Source organism: Schistocerca americana, chromosome 4 (genome assembly GCF_021461395.2).
Source record: "Schistocerca americana isolate TAMUIC-IGC-003095 chromosome 4, iqSchAmer2.1, whole genome shotgun sequence".
Lineage (NCBI taxonomy): Eukaryota > Metazoa > Arthropoda > Insecta > Orthoptera > Acrididae > Schistocerca > Schistocerca americana.
The window spans coordinates 382,994,655-383,020,062 of record NC_060122.1 but is presented as its reverse complement, the minus strand read 5'-3'; the positions used below and the strand labels follow the sequence as shown (position 1 = coordinate 383,020,062).

At 41.4% G+C, this 25,408-nt stretch overlaps 1 protein-coding gene across 3 annotated transcripts in view; it reads left to right on the top strand.

The window, feature by feature from the left end:
- The window catches only part of LOC124612734 (uncharacterized transporter slc-17.2-like), a 507,667-nt gene that overhangs the window by 292,595 nt on the left and 189,664 nt on the right, over positions 1-25,408 (top strand). For 2 of the 3 annotated variants that reach the window (XM_047141112.1, XM_047141110.1), the window contains one exon: positions 24,932-25,056. In XM_047141112.1, the coding sequence (XP_046997068.1) occupies positions 24,999-25,056 (58 nt within the window). In that variant the 5' untranslated portion in view covers positions 24,932-24,998. Of the gene's footprint in view, positions 1-7,019; positions 7,116-24,931; positions 25,057-25,408 lie in introns of those variants that run through there. The other variant, XM_047141111.1, reaches the window with a different exon arrangement.

The following is a 25,408-nucleotide window of genomic DNA, read 5'->3' as shown; positions in this document are numbered from 1 at the left end:
GCTGAGAATATTTTGAATGAGGTGTCTGAATGTTTGTGAAGGAATGACGGTCAGTTCTCTCTCAAGAGCAGGAACCAGAGAAATTTCCGCTGGGATCTAGAGGAAAGTCGACTACCTACTACATCGCAAAGATGTTCCATTGGGATCAGGTCGGAACTCTGAGCAGGCCAGTCTGTTTCAGGAAATTTACTGTCCACAAACCATTGCCTCACAGATGCTGTTTTATGACAGTGTGCTTCCTCATGTTGATAAAAACAACCATTGTCTCCGAACTGTTCCTCCACTGAAGACAGTAGACAATGCTGAAACATATTCTTCCACATTTAACGTTTTCTTGTGCGGCACACCCTAACGAGAAAAACACACCATATCGTGACACCACCTCTTCCGTCACTACACGTTATGACAGGTATCTTTCTTCAGGCATTCACAAATTCCAAACCGATCCATCGGTTGACATGGAGTATAGTGCGATTCATCACTTCAAATTATTCGTTTCCACTCATCCACCGTCCAGTAAAGTTGTTCGTTTCACCCCCTAAAGCACTCACTACAGAAATTTGGGTTTTATGAGGAGCTGCCATAGAATTTCTTCTTAACTCTTTGTTATTGACTCAGTGTGCTAGCTGGACTGTCAAAGCACTTTGGACCCCAGGAGTGATTCCTTCGCTGATTTATACAACAATGCTCGATGACCTCTGTCCGTCATCAGTGCGCGATCTGCCTCGCCTTGGTTTAACTGTGGCTGTTCATTCGCGTTTCCACTTCACAGTCATACAATAAACAGTTGATTGGGCAGCTTTAGAAGGGATGAAATGTCCCTGATGGATTTGGTACTCAGGTGGCATCCAGTGGCTAGTGCACGTTCGAAGTTCTTGACCGACCCACTGTGCTTTTGTTGGTTGTTTACTGACTACACAATACTCCACGCCTCTAAGTCCCACATTACTTTTTTTTTTTGTCATCAGTCTACTGACTGGTTTGATGCGGCCCGCCACGAATTCCGTTCCTGTGCTAACCTCTTCATCTCAGAGTAGCACTTGCAACCTACGTCCTCAATTATTTGCTTGACGTATTCCAGTCTCTGTCCTCCTCTACAGTTTTTGCCCTCTACAGCTCCCTCTAGTACCATGAAAGTCATTCCCTCATGTCTTAGCAGATGTCCTATCATCCTGTCCCTTCTTCTTATCAGTGTTTTCCACATATTCCTTTCCTGTCCGATTCTGCATAGAACCTCCTCATTCCTTGCCTTATCAGTCCACCTAATTTTCAACATTCCTCAATAGCACCACATCTCAAATGCTTCGATTCTCTTCTGTTCCGGTTTTCCCACAGTCCATGTTTCACTACCATACAATGCTGTACTCCAGACGTACATTCTCAGAAATTTCTTGCTCAAATTAAGGCCGGTATTTGATATTAGTAGACTTCTCTTGGCCAGAAATGCCTTTTTTGCCATAGCGAGTCTGCATTTGATGTCCTCCTTGCTCCGTCCGTCATTGGTTATTTTACTGCCTAGGTAGCAGAATTGCTTAACTTCATTGACTTCGTGACCATCAATCCTGATGTTAAGTTTCTCGCTGTTCTCATTTCTACTACTTCTCATTACCTTCGTCTTTCTCCGATTTACTCTCAAACCATACTGTGTACTCATTAGACTGCTCATTCCGTTCAGCAGATCATTTAATTCTTCTTCACTTTCACTCAGGATAGCAATGTCATCAGCGAATCGTATCATTGATATCCTTTCACCTTGTATGTTAATTCCACTCCTGAACCTTTCTTTTATTTTCACCATTGCTTCCACGATGTACAGATTGAAGAGTAGGGGCGAAAGGCTACAGCCTAGTCTTACACCCTTCTTAATACGAGCACTTCGTTCTTGATCGTCCACTCTTATTATTCCCTCTTGGTTGTTGTACATATTGTATATGATCCGTCTCTCCCTATAGCTTACCCCTACATTTTTCAGAATCTCGAACAGCTTGCACCATTTTATATTGTCGAACGCTTTTTCCAGGTCGACAAATCCAATGAAAGTGTCTTGATTTTTCTTTAGACTTGCTTCCATTATTAGCCGTAACGTCAGAATTGCCTCTCGCGTCCCTTTACTTTTCCTAAAGCCAAACTGATCGTCACCTAGGGCATTCTCAATTTTCTTTTCCATTCTTCTGTATATTAGTCTTGTAAGCAGCTTCGATGCATGAGCTGTTAAGCTGATTGTGCGATAATTCTTGCACTTGTCAGCTCTTGCCGTCTTCGGAACTGTGTGGATGATGCTTTTCCGAAAGTCAGATGGTATGTCGCCAGACTCATATATTCTACACACCAACGTGAATAGTCGTTTTGTTGCCACTTCCCCCAATGATTTTAGAAATTCTGATGGAATGTTATCTATCCCTTCCGCCTAATTTGACCGTAAGTCCTCCAAAGCTCTTTTAAATTCCGATTCTAATACTGGATCCCCTATCTCTTCTAAATCGACTCCTGCTTCTTCTTCTATCAAATCAGACAAATCTTCACCCTCATAGAGGCTTTCAGTGTATTCTTTCCACCTATCTGCTCTCTCCTCTGCATTTAACAGTGGAATTCCCGTTGCACTCTTAATATTACCACCGTTGCTTTTAACGTCACCAAAGGTTGTTTTGACTTTCCTGTATGCTGAGTCTGACCTTCCGACAATCATATCTTTTTCGATGTCTTCACATTTTTCCTGCAGCTATTTCGTCTTAGCTTCCCTCCACTTCCTATTTATTTCATTCCTCAGCGACTTGTATTTCTGTATTCCTGATTTTCCCGGAACATGTTTGTACTTCCTCCTTTCATCAATCAACTGAAGTATTTCTTCTGTTACCCATGGTTTCTTCGCAGCTACTTTCTTTGTACCTATGTTTTCCTTCCCAACTTCTGTGATGGCCCTTTTTAGAGATGTCCATTCCTCTTCAACTGTACTGCCTACTGCGCTATTCCTTATTGCTGTATCTATAGCGTTAGAGAACTTCAAACGCATCTCGTCATTCCTTAGTACTTCCGTATCCCACTTCTTTGCATATTGATTCTTCCTGACTAATGTCTTGAACTTCAGCCTACTCTTCATCACTACTATATTGTGATCTGAGTCTATATCTGCTCCTGGGTACGCCTTACAATCCAATATCTGATTTCGGAATCTCTGTCTGACCATGATGTAATCTAATTGAAGTCTTCCCGTATCTCCCGGCCTTTTCCAAGTACACCTCCTCCTCTTGTGAGTCTTGAACAGGGGTGTCCGGATAGTTTATAAGGTACGTGGTTGCGTTACATACATCAAATTTTGTTACAGATGAAGATAAGAAAACAACACGGAATCCCTAAATTATCAGTATGTAGCCATGTTTTTACAAATAGAATGCGTGTTATTTGTAAACCTATTGACACGATCCAATTCACAGTGAGTTGGCGCAGACATGATCCATAAAAAATGAAAAACTATCAATCTACAGCGATAAGCATTGTCAGCACTGCCCACCGCGACGTTCGATGCTGAGTGGTGGCGTTGAGTGAACGTGATGCTGTTACAAAAGTGTAAGCGGAGGGGACACGGAGTGGGTAGCACTAGTGAAGATATAGTCTGCAGATGAGGAAATCCACTGAGGTAAGGGACTATGACAAAGAGCTGATTAGTATCACGCACAGCCTGTGAACGAATAACTCGAAAACGGAAAAGCTAGTAAGATGTTAACGTGGTAGTGTCGTGAGCATCTACGGGAAGAGGTAGAAGGACAGTGAAACCACCACTAGGCGCTAAATGGTCGGACGTCCACGACTCTTCACAGAATGCGGAGTTCGGAGACTTGTCTGCCCTGTAAAGTAGGTTAGATGGTTCAAATGGCTCTAAGCATTGCGGGACTTAACATCTGAGGCCATCAGTCCCCTACACTTAGAACTACTTAAACCTAACTAACCTAAAGACAGCACACACATCCATGCCCTTGGCAGGATTCGAACCTGTGACCGTAGCAGCAGTGCGGTTCCAGACTGAAGCGCCTAGAACCGCTCGGCCACAATGGTCGGCTGGGATAGATGGTGGTCTGTGGCATCTTTGGCGAAAGAGCACAATGCTGGTACATGCACTAGTGTTTCAAAGCTCTGCATCAGACCGTTCCTACGTGTTCACATGTTGTAAGGAGTGTGTCAGAACTACCCGCTACACTGAAAACAATTTAGTCAACTTAACGCTATTATTTGCATTATGTAAGCACTCAGATATCGATAACAACAATCTGAAGGCGAAACATGGGAGTGCGATCCGAAGCACTGTTGTGAGACGAGGTCTGTCTGCGAGAGTGAAACTAGTAGTGTCGGTTAAGAGCTCGGAGACAAAAGACGTGTCACGCTGCCCTCACATCGGTGATGGCAGATCTTACCACACTCAAGGGCTGATTTCATTTATGTAGCCAGGAGAGTTCTAGATGGCTTACCACACCACACTTGAAGATGGAATTCAAGGTAAAATTCGCAAACATAGCGCAGAAGCAATTGCAGGGTTAGGCTCGTGATTGTTAGTCTGAGTTTCGATAATCCCATGTTTTGCTAGTCAGTTAAAGAAGCTTCCTCATCCTTCAAATAACAATAATTATTCTCCACATCTCATTAATATATCAGCTGTGGTTATTAAATGTTAACGTACCTTTTAAATTGAAATAATTTGTCAATCTAGCACTCAGCCATTATTGACACCTATGTCATTTTCTATTATTGGTCATGGGTTATAATGATTCTGAAGTCTTTAAATAGAGTTAAACTACGAAATCCCTTCTCACAACTTATTTAGTAGTTAACAGCCAACTCTTTGTTTATTAAATTCATTCCTAGTAACAATAAGCTTCAGCCGCTGCTGCTGCACGCTGCTGCGGGATTGGTTGTATATACATTACAAAGTTGACCCGCCGGCCGCTGTGGCCGAGCGGTTCTAGGCGATTTAGTCTGAAACCGCGCTGCTGCTACGGTGGCAGGTTCGAATCCTGCCCCGGGCATGGATGTGTGTGATGTCCTTAGGTTAGTTAGGTTTCAGTAGTTCTAAGTTCTAGGGGACTGGTGACCTCAGAAGTTACGTCACATAGTGCTCAGAGCCATTTGAACCATTTTGTTAAGTCCCATAGTGCATAGAGCCATTTGAACCATTTTGAACAATGTTGACCGAACGACATCGCCAATAACGACTGCCGTGGATACGGGACCATCGGAATTCCACTGTCGATCAATGGAAACGTGTCGGTTGTTCGGATGAATAACATTTTTGCTACACTAGCTCGATTGTCTTCTCAACAAACACCGTCATCGGGATGAACGGCGGCTCGACACGTGCAGCGCGCCACGGAGGCAAGCTGGTGGGAGCAGTAATATCCTGTGGGAGACATTCTCGTGCACTTGAATGGGGTCCGTGGTAGTAATGGAAGACACCCTCACAGTTGCGGACCATCTGCATCCCTTCATGCTTGCCGGGCGCGGTGGTCTAGCGGTTCTAGGCGCGCAGTCCGGAACCGCGCGACTGCTACGGTCGGAGGTTCGAATCCTGCCTCGAACATGGGTGTGTGTGTGATGTCCTTAGGTTAGTTAGGTTTAAGTAGTTCTAAGTTCTAGGGGACTAATGACCACAGTAGTTAAGTCCCATAGTGCTCAGAGCCATTTGAACCTTCATGCTTGATGTCTTGCCCGACGGCGAAGTCATCTTTCAGCCGTATAATCGTCCGTGTCTCGGGGCCAGAACCATGCTACCGTGTTTTGAAGAGCACTATACTGAACTCACGTTGATGTCTCGGCGACCAAATTCAGCTGATGTAAAGCCTGTGGAACCCATCTGGGTTGCTATAGGGCACCATCACTGCGTACGCAAATCAGAGGTCTGTTATTTACGCGAATTACATGACCTGTGCGTAGACATATAGTGCCACATACGTCACGAACCTACCAACAAACTGTCTGATCCTTGATACATAGAATAGACGGCCAAATAGGTAGTTAAGCAGATGGGCATAATGCTTTGTCTCATTAGTGTAAATAAACTGAAGAATGAAAACTTTGAGGTTTTGGCCTAGCGCACTGTTTATAATGAAATAGTTGTCTGTTACAGAGGGTGGTGATACGGAGTTAATAATGAAAGCTGATGGCCTCCTCCTCTTTAAAACACAGTCTAGCCTTATCGTTTATCGTCCCTTCCAAATCATTACGAACGGAGCATGCGCAGTTACTGGATAATGATGGGGTGTGAGATTTAGCCTAAAGGACTTAGGGAAAACGTGGAAAATCTCAATCGGGATATTCGGATGAGAATATGTATGTTTTTTTTCGTTTTTTTCTGAGTACGAGTGAAATCTCTGAACCACGGAGCTACGATAACTCGACAAAACCGATCCTTAAGTTTTGGTCACACTGTAAGTGTACCAACGCAAGCCTTCCTTTAATAAATAAGCAAGTTTCAGTGCTACAGTCCCTTTGACCCGCTGTGATGCGCACAGCGTACAGTTGCAACTGGCACCCACGCATCAGCTGAGTTAGAAACATCTGTGTAGTATAGAAATGAGAATGTTGCGAACTTAAGTGCAGTTTTTTCCATCAGTGGCTTGCAAATAATTCCGATTGCAGTCAGAAGCAAGCACTAAATGCACCTCTGCTCCAGGGAGGTATTATCATACTACCTGGGGATTTTGCTATTGAGACTACGTATAGATTTTGAACCTTCCTGTTGCCTTGATGCAACCATGCCACTCAATATTGGATAATCATTACTCGTTCACTTTCATACCATCCCTAAAAATTTATTACACTAACACAAGAAAATGTTCCAAATTGGCAGCTGCTGAAGATGATGCAATTTCCAGATCAGACGTCACGTTGTTTAACTGACAGTGGCAGAAGGTGTGACGTCGTTGTTTTCGAGATAGCGAAGCGCGTCCTTGAGGGAGTCGTGTCCAGCGTGTGTTATCATTGGCTTGTTGCGGCAGTGTTCCGACTAGCGAACCTTATCAGTCAGCTGACGCCCTCGGACATGTATTGTCCAGTTGTCCGCCTGGCCAGCAACTTGCAGCGCTCGTACTTGGGATCCGTCAGCGTCGTGTCGGAAGGTTTACCACGAGGTGGGTCACAGCAAACGTTACATCATACAAGCACAATGCCTGTGAAAGACGACGGCGTGTAACGAAGCGTGACGAAGTCGTATCAGCTCTCGGCGGCGTGTTCGTTTCTCTAAGCACAGCCATGGAAGGCTAGTTGGAAATCTACAGTTTCACTGTTACATTAGTCTCCAGTAACGAGAGTTTGAAGTAGATTAGCAGTAATCTCTGCGTGAGTGCGTCGGAATCTCAACCGAGAGAGAGAGTAAGTGTGTGTGTGTGTGTGTGTGTGTGTTTGTGTGCGTGCGTGCGTGCGTGCGCGAGCGCGCGCGCGCGCGCGTAGGGTTGTAAAAATACCGTAGTCTACCGTAGACTGTCATAAGTAAGCTAGTAGATTTGGTGAGTTACTGTCGTACCCCAGTTACCTGCACGTTAAATGAGTTGCACACCTGTCGGGCGTTACCTCGTAACGATTGCTTCCTTTACATATCCAATCAGTGTCTTACTAGATTCCCTTAAAAACAAAAAGCAGTAAACCATTTGGGAAGTGAGTGACAATGTATAAAGGGCCGCGTATCCAAGGGAACATTTTTTCTCATAGTCTATTACTTAAAAATAAACAGCATTTATAGCAAAACTGAACTTGTCAACGTTTGATTCAGGTTTGACTCAAAAATTGTTCATTTGTTGTGTATAATAGAGGGATGTAGTACCGTACTAAAAATAAAAAAATACAGATTTATCATATGACCCCAGAAAACATAAAAAAACACCACAACACAAAAATATATCAAACATCTCCTCAATACTTCGTCGAACTTACTTAAAAACATATTCCTACTGTTCATAAACAACTTCCGCATCTATCAGTAATGACAGAAAATTCGTGCCTTTAATTATAATGAAGCATATTCTGTCGAGAACAAAATAACAATAATAATTATATGTATTGTATATTCTTATCATAAACTGTAAACTGTATTTACGTCAAAAGCAATTGCTTTGGTTACATAAACGGGCAGAAGCTACTTTCTATTACGTATGTAATACAATTTATGTTCTGAGGGATACAAAACACAATTTTACTAATACTGAATGACGCGCGGTTCTAATTATGTGCAAAACAAACAACCACGCAAACAAAAGACTGTAGAGAAATCGTCGGCTACCAGTTATCCTCTTACATATTCATTTATATCTCTTTCCTTACAAATGCTACCAATACTGTCGGTAATCCTATCATGTACTACGTCGATTATGTACTGTACCATAGCTACCGAACAGTAGTTTTGGTAGAGCGCAACTCCACGTGTGTGTAGTTGGTTGATGGGGTCCTAGAGGGTGTTACCTGATACTATCTTTCTGACCAACGTATTATGTCCAAAGCGAAATATAAGTGACTTTCTTCGCCGGGCTTGTTGGTCTAGTGGAGACGGGGCGGTAGCTCAGGTGTTCGATAAGGGAAAGGACATCAACTGTAACAAAAAAAGTAAACTGAGTGAAGTTTTTATCGATAGAATTTCAGAAGTAACATGTGACATTCGCACAGAAATGATGACGAAAAATGACGAACAGACATATAGGCAGAACGACAAAAAATGTGGTAAAGTGCTAACCTGCAGGCTATGGGTTCATGATATCGAATCCCGGTCAGACACCGGAATTTCTTCAGTTTGCCTTTACGCTATTCTTGATCTCTGAATGATCTGAAAATATGACAGGAAAGCTACGTTGTTTGGTCGGATTACGGGTTATCTGTAGGTCCCATTTCCCCGGTAGCGTTAGTCTGGTAGGTTAAAGACGCACAAGTCACCGAATGGGCGACCAATTGAAACAACTTGCAAACGGCGACTAAACATCCCTCTTGAAGGACTCTCAGCCATCTTGCAGGATAACTTCATGTTTTAGTGACTGTCGTTAAGGCACAGACCGTTACGAAAATAATCAGACCAAGGTCGAGAGCAAAATATCTCTGTATAGTACTCACGTTTCTCACCGCAGCGTTCGACATTAATATGAGTTTCACCCAGCAATTTACATAGTAAAACAAAATTGAAACTGCTCGCACTACTTCATTAGTAAAGTTTTATATTGGTGCTTATAGCTGGAATTGTCAGGGACTTACATAAACTTGTCTAAACTAATTGCACTCGAAGAAACCTGTCTCATTGAGCTTCAGAGAGAGTTTTTATATTTTGTCTTTATCTCGACTGACTGGAGACGGACAAATTCGTAACGCAAGAACCTACAGAAAAGGATGGATAATGGTCATTGGCTAACGAACTATATGTCGTATTCATGCCCGACTCTTTTTCGACCTTGAACTGTATTCTTACGCTGAGACCAGATTAATCAAAGTAGCTCAAATCCGTGTCATTGGAAGAGAAGTTCTTTTATATGTGTTATTGCTTTCTACTGGAAGTAAGGAGCTGAAATACAACACTTCCTGTGGAATCTAATAAAATGCCCTTGCTTAAAATTATTACAGCCTTAAGTACAAATTTAAGGTTGACAATATTCACTTGCTAATATTCTACTACAAAAAGCTCTTTAGGATTGAGAGTAATCTGATTTCATATTTGTAGCCTCATGTTACATATTTGTTCGTGCTGCTTACCAGGCGAGGCCAAGAAGAATGGGAACAGATTTTGTATTTCCATCTTTCCAATAGTTGGACTGCGGCAGTTCGGCCGTTCGCTTACGTAATAAAATGAAGCACCTACAGCGGTCATTTTGTTATAATGCAATCAGTTTCGGTGACTCAGTACACCATCTTCAAGGTCTTAACTGACACTGAGGGGGTGATTTCCAGTCATTTGCACAACCCCATCAGTGGCCACCTTGTATCAACTGGCTTCCGTAGAATACTTAAAAGCAATGTTGTGTCTGCAACCATCAATTACCAACTTACTGAATAAACATAGCTGTTCGAGTATACTGCGGAAGTCAGTTCATAGTTGTTGGTCACTGATGGGATCGTGTATGCAATTGGTGTCAACCCTCTCAGCGTCAGTTAAGGTCTGAAGATGGTGTATTGAGTCACCGAAAGTGATTGCAATATAATCAAATAACACAAATATGATAGCTGTAGGTGTTTCATTTTATTACGTAGAATGGGAATAGTCTCTAACACCCAGCGAATACAGACCGTTCTAGCACAATTAATTCAGAGAAGTTCATGACATACTGTCGGGTCTGTAGATGCACTATGATTAAAAGTATCAAAAGTCTGAAAGTTACCTGTTAAATAGGTACTTTCAGTGCTTGATTTTGTTACTGTGTTTTATTGATTCATTTTTATTTATTTATTTATTGTTCCGTGGGACCAAATTAAGGAGAAGTCTCCATGGTCATGGAACGAGTCAATACATGAAATTATAACACGATATTAGAAACAGATAAAATGAAATATATAAAAACATATTCAGGTAACAAGTCGTAAGTTTAAATGAAGAAAATCAACAATGTAACACTGGAATTTGCTTAATTTTTTAGCTCTTCCAGGAGCTCCTCGACAGAATAGAAGGAGTGAGCCATGAGGAAACTCTTCAGTTTAGACTTAAAAGAGTTTGGGCTACTGCTAAGATTTTTGAGTTCTTGTGGTAGGTTATTGAAAATGGATGCAGCAGAATACTGCACTCGCCCGCATCTCGTGGTCGTGCGGTAGCGTTCTCGCTTCCCACGCCCGGGTTCCCGGGTTCGATTCCCGGCGGGGTCAGAGATTTTCTCTGCCTCGTGATGGCTGGGTGTTGTGTGATGTCCTTAGGTTAGTTAGGTTTAAGTAGTTCTAAGTTCTAGGGGACTGATGACCTAAGATGTTAAGTCCCATAGTGCTCAGAGCCATTTGAACCCATACTGCACTCCTTACTGCACAAGAGTCAAGGAAGTGCATTCTACATGCAGATTTGATTTCTGCCTAGTATTAACTGAGTGAAAGCTGCTAACTCTTGGGAATAGGCTAATATTGCTAACAACAAACGACATTAAAGAAAATATATACTGTGAGGGCAATGTCAGAATTCCCAGATTTTTGAATAGGGATCGACAAGAGGTTCTCGAACTTACACCACATATAGCTCAAACAGCCCGTTTTTGAGCCAAAAATACCCTTTTTGAATCAGAAGAATTACCTCAAAAAATAATACCATACGGCATAAGCGTATGAAAATATGCAAAGTAGACTACTTTTCGTGTTGAAGTGTCACTTATTTCAGATACTGTTCTAATGGTAAATAAAGCAGCATTTAACTTCTGAACAAGATCCTGGATATGGGCTTTCCACAACAGCTTACCATCAATCCGAACGCCTAGGAACTTGAACTGTTCCGTCTCGCTTATAATATGCCTATTCTGTCTGATCAAAATATCGGTTCTTGTTGAATTGTGAGTTAGAAACTGTAAAAACTGAGTCTTACTGTGATTTAGCATCAAATTATTTTCCACAAGCCACGAACTTATTTCATGAACTACATTATTTGTTACTGTTTCAGTATTACACACAAGATCCTTCACTATCAAGCTGGTGTCATCAGCAAACAGAAATATTTTTGAATCACCTGTAATACTAGAAGGCATATCATTTATGTAAATGAGAAACAGCAATGGCCGCAGCACCGACCCTTTGGGAACGCCCGACTTAACAGTGCCCCATTGGGACTGAACATCACTGCCACTCTCAATATTGCGGAGAATTACCCTCTGCTTTCTGTTCTTAAAGTAGAGGCAAACCAATTGTAAGCTACTCCCCTTACTCCATAATGGTCCAACTTCTGCAATAATATTTTGTGGTCAACACAGTCAAAAGGCTTCGTTAAATCAAAGAAAACACCTAGCGTTCGCAACCTTTTATTTAATCCGTCCAAAACCTCACAGAGAAAAGAGAATATAGCATTTTCAGTTGTTAAACCATTTCTAAAACCAAACTGAACATTTGACAGCAAATTATGTGAATTTAAATGCTCCAGTAACCTTGTATATACAACCTTCTCGATAACTTTAGCAAACGCCGATGGCATAGAAATAGGTCTAAAATTGTCAACATTATCAATGTCTCCCTTTTTATAAAGTGGCTTCACTACCGAGTACTTTAATCGGTCAGGAAACCGACCACTCCTAAAGGAAAAGTTACAGATATAGCTAAGTACTGCGCTAACATACATAGAACAACACTTCAATATTCTGCTAGATACCCCGTCATATCCATGAGAGTTCTTGGTCTTTAGTGATTTAATTATTAACTCAATCTCCCTCTTGTCAGTATCATGGAGGAGCATTTCAGGTAACAGTTTCGGAACACTTTTTTCTAAGAGCGCTATGTGATTCCCGGTTGGGACTAGGTTTCTATTTAGTTCACCTGCTATATTCAGAAAGTGATTATTAAATACTGTACATATATGCGACTTATCAGTAACACGGACATTCCCACTACGCACTGATTCTATATCCTCGACCTGTCTCTGCAGACCAGCAACTTCCATTACGACTGACCATATGGTTTTAATTTTATCCTGAGACTTAGCTATTCTATCTGCATACCACATACTTTTTTGCCTTCCTAATAACATTTTTAAGCACCTTACAATACTGTTTGTAATGGGCTGCTGGATTTAGATTTTGACTGTTTCTACGTTTTGATATAATTGTCTCTTTGTTCTACAAGATATTCTTATCCCTCTAGTCAGCCACCCAGGCTGCCTGTTTGTGCTAGTACCCTGTTTTAAACGTTCTAACGGAAAGCAACTTTCAAAGAGCATGAGAAAAGTCTTGAGAAAAGCATTATATTTATCGTCTACTGTATCAGCGCTATAAACATCTTGCCACTCTTGTTCCTTTATAAGGTTTACAAAGGTCTCTACAGCAACTGGATCAGCTTTCCTGAACAGCTAATGACTATATTTAACACGTGTTGCAGCACAAAAATGTTTTAAAGTTAAAATTTGTGCATCATGATCTGAAAGGCCATTCACCTTTTTGCTAATAGAATGCCCTTCTAGTAATGAGGAATGAACAAAAATGTTGTCTATGGTTGTTCTACTGTTCCCTTGCACTCTCGTTGGAAAGAATACGGTTTGTATAAGATTATATGAATTAAAGAGGTCTACCAGCATCCTCTTCCTTGCACAATCACTTATACAATTAATATTGAAGTCACCCCATATAACTAACTTTTTGTATTTCCAATAAAGTGAACCAAGAACCTCCTTTAGCTTTAGCAAAAATGTTGTGAAATCGGAGTCTGGGGATCTATAAATAACAACAGTTAGAAGTTTAGCTCTGCTAAATTTAACCACACCTGCACAACATTCAAACACCTTTTCAGTGCAGTATTTTGAAACATCAATTGACTCAAATGGGATACCGTTTTTCACGTACATGGCTACTCCCCCACACCGCAAAGAGCTCCTCGAAAAGCTGCCAGCCAACCTGTATCCTGGTAAAGGAAGCCTCTGAATTATCTCCTTATTTAAGAAGTGTTCAGATATACCAACAATTTCAGAGTCAACATCTATAAGCAGTTCACTAACTTTATCTCTAATACCTTGTATATTTTGGTGAAATACGAGTTGTGGCTAGAAAAAAACTGAACTAGTACTGGTGAAACAATAAAACGAATGCAATAAGGCTGAAAGTCGCGTGGCCTGTCACGTGACTCTCGCTCCGCCTACTGCTAGAGTTTCATCTGCCTCCTGCACTCAGTCTGCCCGTGGCGTCTGTTTTAAGTAGTTGACGTTTTGTCTGTGCGTCGGAAAATGTTGAGTGTACAGAAAGAACAGCGTGTTAACATCAAATTTTGTTTCAAACTAGGAAAATCTGCAGGTGAAACGTTTGTAATGTTACAAAAAGTGTACGGCGATGATTGTTTATCGCGAACACAAGTGTTTGAGTGGTTTAAACGATTTAAAGATGGCCGCGAAGACACCAGTGATGACAATCGCACTGGCAGACCATTGTCAGCAAAAACAAATGCAAACATTGAAAAAAATCGGTAAACTTGTTCGACAAGATCGTCGTTTAACAATCAGAGCAGTGTCTGAGTTAACAGGAGTTGACAAGGAAGGTGTTAGGCAGATTCTTCATGAAAGTTTCAACATGAACAAAGTGTGTTCAAAAATGGTTCCAAAGTGTCTCACAATTGAACAGAAGGAACGCCGAAGAACGATTTGTTCTGACATCCTGGAAAACATTGAAAGTGATCCCACCTTCTTACAAAATGTTATTACTTGCGATGAATCGTGGTTTTTTACTTACGATCCCGAAACTAAACGCCAATCGATGCATTGGAAAACTCCTGGTTCTCCACGACAAAAAAAAGCACGAATGTCAAAATCGAAATTCAAGGCAATGATGATTGTTTTTTTTTGACATCAAAGGGATTGTGCACATTGATTGGGTACCAGAGGGACCATCAGTGAATCAGCATTACTACATTAGCGTCCTGGCTACCCTACGTGAGCGAGTGCGGAGAAAACGGAACGATTTGTGGAGAAAAAAGTCATGGATCGTTCACCAAGACAATGCCCCAGCTCACAGTGCGTTGTCAGTGAAGACGTTTTTGGCAAAACGCAACATTCCCATCTTAGATCATCCACCCTACTCACCTGATTTGGCCCCCTGTGACCTTTTTCTTTTCCCTAAAGTCAAGTCAGCTTTGAAAGAAACTAGATTTGAGACTGTTGAAGCAGTAAAAGAAAAAGCGACGGAAGTAATGTATGGACTTACCGAAAATGATCTGCAGCATTGCTATGAACAGTGGAAAATTCGTATGGAGCGGTGTAGAGACCAAGGAGGAGAGTACATTGAAGGAGATAACATGAAATTGTAAATAATTGTAAATAAATGTTTTTTCCAGCATCAGTCCGGTTTTTTTCTAGCCGCACCTCGTATACTAATTCCCTCATTACTCGGATACCTAAGCTTTGTCAAAAGTGATTCCCTTGTTATAGAGACTTCCCTTAAGCAGGGATACCTGACTTCAGTCTAAAAAAGGTGCATCTCTAACACCCACTACTGCAGGAATTTTCCCATGAGTGCTCCCACCAACCCCACCTATGCTGTCACCTATAAGCTGTGCCAACCTCCCCTTCCCATACCTGTTGAGGTGCAGGCCATGTCTAGTGAAACCCGTCCTGCTGATAGACTCCACCGACACCACTGAAATGTGACCCATGCTTTCTGTCATCAGCGCACCACCAAGTCTCATGTTATTACGCCTGACGGCTGTATTAAGATGAGGCCGATCGTGACGCTGAAACAGTTCCACGAAATGCACATTCGTGTTGCCAGTCTGAGTGGCTATCTTTTCCAGGTCACCATCTATGTTATACTCCCCATCCCTATCAATACTATTACCAGCCCCACCCACAATCACTACCTGATCCTCTTTAGTAAAATCCCTACATAACCCCCCTATGTTGACAGTCACCTGAGCCAACCCTGCATTAGGCTTCACAATGCTGGTGACCTGGTACTCACTCCCCAGCACTTCCTGCAACTGCTGGCCTACACCTCTGCCATGAGAACTACCTAACAGCAGAACGTTCTTCATCCTCTTCGACTTTGCAACCGTTCTACGCACAGTAACTACTGAGGTCTGCTGCATACTTCCTACATCTACAGCTACTAGAGATTCCTCTCCACTAGACTCTGACAGTTGGTCATATCTATTGTAAACACTAATAGTAAAACTATCTGAACATCTTCTTCTCCTAGCAGATCTCTTGCCAACAGCCTGCTCCCATTCCCCAACCCCCTTCACCCTCCTCATCCTATCTAGCTCCTCCTGTGCGTTTTTCAACTGCACCTGAAGGGCACAGATCCTACGCTCCTGCTCCTCTATCAACTTACTCTTGCTACATAAACTGCAGTTCCAGGAGAGGATCTCACCAGAATGCCCACTGGCTTCCCCACTGCATTCCCCCCCAGTGAAAATACTTCGAACAAGTCTCACACCGCAATCCACTACTCACGAACCTACGGCAAAGCCCACACTTCTCACTCATGGTAAAATTTTACTTTTTCTAAGTTCCGCTACTACAATAAGAAGATGTTAAAAACCTGACTACAATAATCACAAACTTACTCTACAAGGGAAGTAACTACTATCACTAACAGTATTAATAAACAACAAATGTGAATATCACAAAAGACTAATACAGAAAGAGAATCAAACGTCTATCGACACGGTAACGAAGCTGAAAACAGTTCCCAAAAGGTTCTTCTGAAATTATTTCACCAGAAAACACCAAGAACACCGGTTGAAGTCTACTAAAGTTCCTAAATAAACCACTATGCACAAACAATTAATTAGTACTTAGCTTTCGATACGCCGCTACAGCTGCAACTGGTCAGCGCGGAATGTAAACACAGGCAAGAGGTTAAGTTGCTCGATACGAAACACTCACAAATATCAGGTCACAACACAAGAAAGGCAGAGGTGAATGAAGAAACCACTAATACGTCACTTATATAGTAAATATTATCACAAAAACCGTTAAAATATGTATCTCAAACCTATAAATATATGAAAACTTAGAGAGCGATCTCACACGCAGTCACTCGCTTATGACGTCACACAAAAGATCATTTATTTCATAAACCAACAGTTTCTGGAGTACGACAAAGATGATTCTGTACCTACTAACGACTACGAACACTAGTATCTTTGTTTAGTCTCTGAGGTTTGAAGAAAGCATGTTCTGGGCACTTCTGTTCGTACGGGCCAATTGGAACGCTACCCGATCACAGAGTACGCAGGGTCTTGTTTTCAAATACACTCTGTTTTGATGTGTTAAGTGGCGTTCCGTTGAAGTGGCTTGTCGCTGAGTTTCTGTTTGTTGAGCTGTTTTCAAGTAAATGGATTCTGCATGTGCAGTGCAAATCTGTACTTCTATTCCGTTATTCGTTTATGGTGTACTTGCATGTCATCGTTAAGTTTTCATTACTTCATGTTGCGAAGCTGTTACGGCTACAACGAGTAGACCTGATTTTCACTCGCCCTTACCGATTCTTTCTTCTATGTGAGAGTAATAGCTTCGAGCCTCGCTGCAGAATCTGTTCATAGTCAGTGAATTCAAAGAGTTTTGTTGTCATTTCAGTCACTCTTCCCCCCAGTCCAGCTTCCTAAATGGTTTTTGATTTGCATGGAGTTTCTGTTTGTACGGTGAAGTGACAAAGGTCATGGGATATCTCCTAATATCGTGCCAGACCCCCTTTTGCCTGGCTTAGTGCGCCAGCTCGACGTGTCACGGACCCAAAAAAGCTTTGGAAGTCTCCTGCAGAAATATTGAGCCTTGCTGCCTCTGTAGCCGTCCATAACTGCGAAAGTATTGCCGGTGCAGGATTTTGTGCACCAACTGAACTCTCGTTTACAGTCCATAAATGCCCGATGGGATTCATGTCGGGCGATCTGGGTGACCAAACCATTCTCTCCAATTGTCCAGAGTGCTCTGACATGGCGCATTGTCCTCCACAAAAGTTCCATCGTTGCTTGAGAACGCGAAATCCTTGAATGGCTGCAGATAGTGTCGAAGTAGCCGAACATAACCATTTCCAGTGAATGATCGTTCATTTGGACCATAGGACCCAGTCCATCAGTCCGTTCCATGTGAACACAGCCAACACCATGATGGAGCCACCACCAGCTTGCATGAACTCGGGTTCATGGCTACGTGGGTGTGCACCACACTCGAACCCTACCATCAGCTCTTGCCGAATGAAACCTGGACCCATCTATCAGACTATGGTCTCCCAGTCGTCTAGTGTCCAGCTGATGGTCACGAGCCCAGGAGAGACGTTGCGGGCGGTGTTGTACTGTTAGCAGAGGCACCTGCGTCGGTCGTCTGTTACCGTAGCCCATTATCGCCAGATCCCATCGCACTTTCCTAAGGGATACGTTCGGCGTGCGTACCACATTGATTTCTGCGGTTTTTTCACGCGTAGTTGGTTCTCTGTTAACACTGACAAGGGTGCTGGTAACCTCGCCGTTGGGCGCCCATAGGATCCCCAACCACATACACACACAACACTGACAACGCTACACAACCTCTGCTGCTCTCGGTCGTTAAGTGGAGGTTGTCGGCCACTGGTTCGTCGTGGTGAAACGTAATGCCTGAATGGAACTCTCGACACACTTTCGACAACGATTTCGGAAAGGGAATGTCCCGTGCATTTAGCTCCAAGTACCATTCCGCGTTCAGAGTCTGTTAATTCGTGTCGTGCGCCTTTAATCACGCCGGAAACCTTTCCATGTGAATCACCTGAGTACAAATGACAGCGCCACCAATGTACTGTGCTTTTATGCCTTGTGTACGCGATATTGCCGCCATCTGTTTTGTGCATAACGCTGTCTAACCCATTACTTCTGTCATCTTAGTGTACAGTAACGTATTTGAACGTAACTGCCATATTTATTTATTTATTTATTTTCGGCCATAGTGGCTGCGTTTGTGAAGCATGACTGTGTGAGATAATTATTTATTTGTAATTTCTGCTACCAGTCACTTTTATTTTTTAATATTTAATCAAACATGATACAACGCGTTTCGAACATGTTCTGTTCATTAGGCGTTTATACATACATACATACATACCTACATAAATACAGAGAAAAATACAGAGAAAAATAAAGTGTCACAAACTAAATTAACCTAGAACTTTTTGTCCATTGTTCGTTACTGTAGTGGCTCGTGAGGCATTTCTGGAGGAGGGGAGCAGTGGATGGCCGGATATCTATGTCAGTGATGTCTTTGCTGGTTTTTCTTGCTGTTGCTTATGTATGACATCACAGCCTGTATTGGATGCAGATAGTTTTGCATCAGTTGTGTGTTGCGAAAATCGTGTGAAAGGCTTTTATATGACAGTTGATCACTTACGATCAGGAGCGGGTCAGCGCTAATTTTTGGGGACGCCGTGATTATTACCAATAGTGCTTTTAGAATATAGAGATCTCTTTTCGTAGCGAAAATGCAAGGTTCAAATGGCTCTGAGCACTATGGGACTTAACTTCTGAGGTCATCAGTCCCCTAGAACTTAGAACTACTTAAACCTAACTAACCCAAGGACATCACACACATCCATGCCCGAGGCAGGATTCGAACCTGTGACGTAGCGGTCGCGCGGTTCCAGACTGTAGCGCCTAGAGCCGCTCGGCCACAGCGGCCGGCGAAAATGCAAGGGATACGGAATTATTCAACGTTACACTTTCCCAAACTTCCTCATTTAAGCATGTTGAGGAGAATTTTGGATATTATTTATCGTATGGCTTTTAGTGCAGGGAGTTTCCAATGGAATGCTTGGCTCGTCCTCGATGGAGCTATTTTCATTTAAGCAGTGGGGCTGCATCTTGAAGGAACTAGGAATCTTTAAAGAAGGAAAGGTATTTGGAAGGAATTGGCTTTGGCCTACATTAAGGGACCAACACCGGCATTTTCCTACATTGTGAAGCCTCAGTAAACAATTTTCAAGTTTGCTGGGGGATGCCTCCCGAAGGCAGGGATTGCTAGCTCAGCGGCCCAACACGCATAGCTACCCAAGGTCGGTAGAGAATTTAGAAAAAAAAAATTGTTTTAAAATAAAATAAAAGCGTCACAAAAAAGATTTGCATTCTGACATTGCATGTTTCTCCTTTTATTGTGCACGTTTCGTCATTTGATATTGTGTGGATGCATGCATATTTTAAGATTTAATTGTGCATGCAACTGCTGGGTTCAGTTACTATTGTATTATAAGAGCGCAAATAGATTTTGGACGAAAGAGGTGGTGGTGGTGGGGGGGGGGGGGGGGGGGGGGTAGGGATGCAGAGTACAGTCGGTTCCGCCGAAATCAAGCAGGCTGAAAAAAAATCTTTTAGAAACGAACGAAATAAAGAATGTTTTGTCATCCCGCACCTCTTACGCTCTCCACAAACCTCACCCCAACGCTGCATATCGGAACTGGTTTTCATAAATGAGTATCGCGCACGTAACCCCGATTGGGCAATGTTTTGCTGTTTAGGATAGTAATGATAGAATGCTGAGCAAAATTTTTAAAGACATGAAACCATTGCCATTTGGCCGATGTTTCTGTTGGTCAACTCGGTTTTTGGACGACACAGACAAATCCGAGTGTATTCTTAGGCAGTGATTTTAATTTAGTTTTGTTTGTAATGACATTTACCACTCCGCTGCCTTGTGAAATACTGAAGTGTTGTAAGCCCAAAGTTTCTGCCAGCCTCCAAATAACGAATCCAGTGTTAACATTAAACTGCTGTAAATAGGTAATTAGGCTGTTGTAGGAGTGCTTACATACTTTTAACTTACCATAACGCTAGCGGATGAATCAGAATCGATATTGCTCTTCTGTCATGGTACAAACTTATCCATAATTAGAAACTATCGCAACAGCACAGATGCAGTAAACTATAGCTCTTACATTAAATTCAACTGCAAGTAAGAACAGAATGGTTAGCAAAACAAAAACTGAGTTCAAACAAGACAAACAATTGGCCTTGGCTAAAACAGGGCCGGGCGATTGCCGATAGTACTATGGATGTATAGATAGTTTAAATCAATCATTAGTTTTGATGATTATAGATAGTGCGTGTTCTTTTTTCCTCGTGTGATTGAAAATTAAATTATCTTTCAGTTTCACAACAACACAAATAGTTCGTGTATAATTTCATGTAGGTGGCAGGGAGGGTCCAGGCCCCCTGGACTCTACTTTTGGCTACGGCTTTGTTTTGGGGCGGCAGTAACTGCGACACAAAGACAACGCCGCTAACGTTATATCTGTAAGAGCGACCTTTAGTCATGCCGGTTTTTAACCGTCCAGTTCGGTTAAACGCAGCATAACTAGCGTTAAGTAAATCCTAAAATGCCGTGGGTTGAAAAGCTATGTCCTTTCACATACAAAGTTTTCGACCAATGCAGGCAGTTTCATTTATGAACGCTGTCTGACTACAATAAGATAAAACGAAGTTACGTGAGTAGCTAACACTTAAGAGCGCAACAATTAATAGCAGGCAGAGCAATGAGGAATTCAATTTAATAGAATATGCAAAATTATCTCTAACATCTCAACAATAATAAATGTTTTTAGCGACCTGGCTTATAGCCATCTTCTGCGTCAGGGGGATGTGAGACCAACTCTGTAAATTATAGTAGCTGAATATGATACAGCAAACATACATACACTTTCGTGAAACCAAGTCCACCGTCTTTCGAAGTTGCACCAGCATCACAACTTACTTTGCCTGCTGAAAAAATTCGTGAAGATAACTTGATATTTATATTAAGAATAGTGGATGCTAGGTTTAGTGTAAAATATCTAACGAAAAATATCAAATTTATCAATTACTGGGGACAACGTTCTTGTTATCAGCACATGGTTGCATAATAGCTGCAGAATGGAGGTCGCGCCGAAGCATTTAGATAACAAGTATGTGCCCAATTGAATTGAACTGACAGAGAATGATTGGACACCACTTAATATAAGTGATTTTAGAAAACCAAATAAACACGATAATACACATCTCATTGATGCTCATGCAACATATGGCAGTTAATTATTTATTGGCAACTTCTGCTATCAATCACTTTTATTTTTTTATGTTTAATCTAACATAATGAAAAGCGTTTCTGACATGTTCCGTTCATCGTCAGGTGTTTATACATACATACATACATACATACGGAGAAATGTTGCTTAAAAATAAATTGTCTTAAACTAAATTAATCTAGAACTTTTTGTCCACTGTTCGTTTGCCTCGTGATGACTGGGTGTTGTGTGATGTCCTTAGGTTAGTTAGGTTTAAGTAGTTCTAAGTTCTAGGGGGCTGATGACCATAGATGTTAAGTCCCATAGTGCTCAGAGCCATTTGAACCACTGTTCGTTAGTGTAGTGTCTGGTGTGGCTTTCAGGGGAGGGGGGGAGTGCTGGAGGGGAGCAATGGATGGCCAGAAATCGATGCCAGTGATGTCTTCTGGTGGTTTTTCTTGTTGTTGGTTATGTATGACATCACAGCCTGTATAGGATGCAAATAGTTTTGCATCAGTTGTGTGTTGCGAAAGTCGTATGAAAGGCTTTTATATGGCAGTTGATCACTTACGATTATTTCGCTTTGTAACTTCACTTGCATCATTGGTGTGATGGCCTATTGCACTTTGTATTTTGTCACTGTTTTCCGATGTAATTCAGTGCACAAATTGTTTCGACATACATGTAAACATTACGCACTTAATACAAGATGGATGGCGTGTAGCATGTGAGTCAGTATCGATTATCGAGATTTTGTATCGATGTTCTAGGTACTGACAAATTTGTAGTCGTTTATTTACATTGTCAAATCTTGATTCTATTGAGTTAGAACTGGTTTAAGACTGTTGAAGAATTTTGAGTTTTTGAATTCGGTTGTCGGATTAAGAATGTTATCTTCATGTTTTGTATTGTGAGTAAAAATGTCCATTTCTTAAATGATATCCATTCTTTTACTTTTTCGTGTTTTGTGTAAGATTTCGAGAAGGTTTTCGATTTCCAAGGGTTGTCCTGTGTCTTTAATGTGAGTTGCTACCGCTGATTTGTTACATTTATCAAGTCTGTATCAGTCTAAATGTTCATTGAATCAAATTCTGAAATTTCTCCTTGTTTGGCCTATATAGTATTTATTGCGTTGGCTGTAGGTAATTTTGTAAATGCCAGATGCATCAAGACTTGCATCAGGTGGTTCTATATTGTAAATAAGCTTCCAACTATTGTTGTTGTTGGTGCTGAAGCTGATATTTACATCTGTGTTTTTGAATAGTCTTGCTAATTTTTCAGATACTAGTCCAAGATATGGCATTTTTAGACATTTGTCAGCTGAGAGTGTAGTTTGATGCTGTTCGTTCAGTTTGTTTCTTATCTATTGTTACACAATATGAATAAGTGAAGGATCATATCCATTGTTTATTGCGGCATATATTATGGTCTCTATTTCATGTTCGAGTTCTGTATGTTGCAGTGGAAATTTGTGTGCTCTGCACAGCATTTATCTATAAGCAGCTTTTTTGTGGGAGGACGGATGTGTAGAGAAGTTTGGTATAGTGGTGTCAGTGCCAGTAAGTTTTCTGTAAACATTTAAAGTTACCTTTCGGTTCTGTTTTGATATTTTCATGTCAAGAAAAAGTGTGATGTTGTTCTTTTCTTGTTCTAGGGTGAACTGAATATTTTTATGTAGGCTATTGAATTTGTTAAAAATGTTTGTCACTTCATCTTCTGTGCCATCAAATACAATAAATTAGGTGTCATCCACATATCTCTTATAAAATTTATCATTTCTTGTGATGTTATCATTTAGTGACTGTATTTTATTTTCTGTGCGGTTGATACATGTTTCAGTTGTGTTGTTGGAACAATATTTCAGTTATTAAGTCACTGAGAGGGCTTCCTATCGTTAGTCCTAGGCCCTGCTTGTTAATGTTATTGTTGAAAGAGAACTAATTATGTGACAGTACTAGATTGAGTACATCTATAGGTTCTATGATTTCTGGTTTGCTCGTTGTCCTAGCGTCTGTGTCGAAAAGACTTCTCTATATTCCAAAAGCCCTATCGGTAATAATCAAGGCGTCCCAAAAATTAGGGCTCATCCGCTTTTGATCAGTTCCTCAGCTCAAATCGAGACTGAAAGAAGAAGAGTGTAAATTGACGTTGAGGGGTGAAGTGGGATTGGAGCATGACTTCTTCTTAGTGGCCTGTCAAAATACAGAACTTCTAAGTAAGGAGATTATACCTCCGCTTAGTGAAAACTCCGAGGTCGTCGTCGGTAAAATGGTTTATTGTTCTTTACGGAAATTTAAAGAATAAATCAAAAAGTTTAGTCTTTTTATGATCCTCTTTACCGAATCGTAACCCCCCTCCCCTCATCTTTTGACAAAATCCTGGCTACGTTCTTTGCCGTAACATTTTCGTTTGGGTGACTAGTACTAAATACATACAACTTACCATAAACGTTAGCGAATGAATCAAAATCGATTTTCCTCTTCTGTCTTGTTACAAACTTATCCGTAATCATAAACTATCGCTACAACCCGCAGCACAAAAACAATAAATGGTAGCACTTACATTAAATTCAAGTAACAACTGGAAAACATAGACTAGCGGACCTAAGACTAGGGGTGTCAGTCCACAGCTTGATGATTCAGAGCAAATTTACCAATTTATTCACTGCTGTTGTTGAGCAGCTGCGATGTGTATTCCTTTCACCAAAATAGCGACCAGTCGTCAGGTGTAGGAAAATTTTTAATTTCACTTTACTGAGTTCAACAGATCAATCTATCATCTTCAGATGTTTGATGCAGGTATAAATCGTGAGTAATCCGACGTCAAATAACAATCGGGCGATTGTTGTTTGACATCGGATTACACATGATTTTGCCCTGTACCGGACTTCTGAAGATTACGGATTAATCCGTTGAAGCTGGTACACTGATAATAAAAAAATTTGATCAGCTAACGAGTAATGTCTATTGTAGTGAAAAGAATGACAGAGAATCTATAGTTGTCGTTTTCTTAATTTTCCTGGTCGTTCCTAGGCAGCTAACTTGGAATTTAGACATGAGGTTGGTGACGGTATACATACCTTTACGGAAAACATCCAGAGTTTACATATGACTCCTTCTTTTCCACCTAGTCCTACGACTCTGCCCTTATCATGATATCGTTTGCCCACTATCGGCACCTCGAAATTCTACACAACATATATCAGTCGGTGGGCCTTATCACTGCCACAGGCTCGAATAGATGGATTAACAGTGAAGGTATCAGTACTATAACGAATGTGAAAGCGGCTTCAATTAGATAGTGTTTACCGATTCTCTGCATTGTTTCAGGGTGTCGGATGCCAATACAGCAGTAAGGCGGTGGTTCCCGTGAAGCAGAGGAAAACCTCGCGACGCCATGGGGGGCGTCTACAGGGAGACGCCTTACCGTCCGACGACGACGAGTGTGGAGAAAGGTGAGACACCACGTCATCCATCAGAGGCTGAGCTAAGCATAAGTACACACAGTTCACCATAAGCCTGAAGTTTACTATTTTGTAATAGAGGCCATCATATTTTCCAAGATCTACTGAACTATTTACAGCGTTCGTGGGCTAGTTAGTTATTATGTGACCCTTAAATGGCACTCGTGATAAACAAGTCGATTACCGAAAAGTTGCACACACTTCTTAAGAAAATATGTTCATGTGATTACATGCTAGCCACTTAAATGTTTATAACTAACTACTAATGCCTACTCAAGAAGTTTTCTATGGTTTTGGAGGAGCTGTTGAGTAAAATCAACATTAATTTGAATATAAAAAATTC